Genomic DNA, 2,092 nt, shown 5'->3' on the forward strand with positions numbered 1-2,092 from the left:
CAGAAAGAACTATATGGAAAAGAAAGATATGGGAAAACAAAATTTGAAGAAGATTCGAGTGTTAAACTACAAAAAATATTGCTTTATGTATCAGTTGACCGTTTGACAATATATATTAAACTAATTCCCATCTACGCGCTGTGGGGTTTCAACCTGAAAACATCACAATATCATACATAAAGTACAGCTTTCCTCTTTTCTTTCGTTTTATCTCCTTCTTTTCCGATATCAATAGCAAACGCAAGGCATCCTGGTAGAGCCCTCCAACCGCGTAGTCTAATTAGTCCCTTCATTTTTGTATCTCCCTCTATGCGCATGTAGTACCTTAATAGATTTTCTCCTCTCTTTACATTTGCAGTTGCCTGGTCAAAACCTGCAGACAATTCCTCCCACGTTCACAAAAATAAAGTACCCTCGCAAAGAAAGAGAAATAGAAAGAAATACAAATTTCTCTCTTCTTTTAAGAAAAATGAGGAGACTTTTTTTAACCCCTTACTTACCTGAATATAATAAGATTCCTTTCACTATCAACAGACTTCTTCAGCTGCAGCTTTTCTTGTTCAGCGCTGTGGTCAACCTCAGCACAAGCTGGAACAAAATCCTTCGGTACTTTTAAAACTTTACCTGTTTCGAGCTTTATTTCTTTTGCTGGGCGTTTCATTTTGTTTTCCCAGTAAAGCTTCTCTTTCCGACGCTTCTCAAGCTCTTTTCGTTTGTTGTTTTCCGGTGGCTGAAAAACGATGGCATCACGATCTCCGAAGAATAATTCATGGTAATGGCCGTTCGTTTGCTTCTTGGGGTCAAGCGAGCCGAGTACCGGGTTGTGCGGCATGGGTAGGGGTGTATTCGGATCTATTGTGAACCTGATTATTGTACCATGATCACGACGAGGCGAGTGCTCGGTAGAAACCTCCACTCCAGCATCACGCTTCCCATTGGCCTTTCTTTTAGAAAAGGTAACGACGGCCTTTTTCTTATCAAGAACTTCCCTCATGTCGTCTGGAATCTTAGAGAAAATATGGTCTTCTTCGCGGGAAATATTCTCCAGTAAAGCAAGAGCATCTGAATGGAGAGAGACACCTTCTTTATCAGAAAGTGTTTTAACAGCACGAGAGACGAATGAAGTTACGTCGTCAATTCTTCTAGCATTTTCCCTGAATGCGCGTGCAGAAAGGATCCTTCGCATGACGTGTGCAGGGATATCAGCACCTGACGCGACAGCAGGGTCCTCCCCATTTTCATCCGCACTCACTGAGCGGTTCATCTCGGGGCGCTCCTCCATCAGTTCCATACGCAACGATCTTTTCGTTAACCTTTCTCGATTATATTTGAAGTATATCCTCAACCTAACCCTAGAATAAATTGGTAAGGCACAAGAGCTGCTTAGGGCCACCGGTCACTCCCGTAACTGCAAGAACAATATACTAATATACACACGTACATGCACGAACAAAAAGTTCTGTTGACACTTACAGTTGCTTAAAATACTAAAACCAAAGACTGGGCTCTAAACCCAAATGCACACCGCGCCTTCACATAGAAACGCAACATTTTAAGCCGCTGAGCATGAACAAATGATTGTGTCGTCTCAACGACACATGACCGAAGAGGTGCGCAAGGACGTCCAATGACACAACAAAAGAGTGACCACCACAATGACAATCGTTAGGCGGCGCGTTTAATTGCATTACAACTACGTCGGTACCTTCGCACTAACCATACATTTTAGTTCAAGCCAGAGAGATAACCGTGTAAAAGAAAATTTCCGTCCTTTTTCGTGACAAACGAGAGAAAACAGCCAAAGGCAACGACTTTACAGGGGAAAGGACAGGCGCTGACGAGACCAACAACACCTAGACATTATGCAGTACCACCGCTGGGTCCTGGTAGCACCCTGTAACCCAACCCTAGCCTCACATGAACTGTCTAAAGCACAAAAGAACGCGGACGTCACCAGTTCCAACATTAAAAGGCTATACAATAGGCTTTCAGTGATCTATTCCTATCACTTGTTTGTCTCTCTTGCTCATCCGTGGGGGAGGGGGGAACAGACACCAATACACACCTTTCAGTCGCTATCGCGAGTCGGACT

The 2,092-nt window shown here is 43.4% G+C and overlaps 1 protein-coding gene across 1 annotated transcript; it reads right to left on the reverse strand.

Annotated features, from left to right (window-relative positions):
• Positions 1-496: 496 nt before the first annotated feature.
• Positions 497-1,291, reverse strand: TEOVI_000899900 (uncharacterized protein; the record flags this gene model as incomplete). The annotated part of the gene is made up of 1 exon (XM_067220494.1): positions 497-1,291. One exon carries the CDS (start codon positions 1,289-1,291, stop codon positions 497-499), a length of 795 nt encoding a protein of 264 aa, XP_067076595.1.
• Positions 1,292-2,092: the final 801 nt, after the last annotated feature.

Source organism: Trypanosoma equiperdum (genome assembly GCF_001457755.1).
Source record: "Trypanosoma equiperdum strain OVI genome assembly, contig: ctg_1154, whole genome shotgun sequence".
In the NCBI taxonomy this organism is placed as follows: Eukaryota; Euglenozoa; class Kinetoplastea; order Trypanosomatida; family Trypanosomatidae; genus Trypanosoma; species Trypanosoma equiperdum.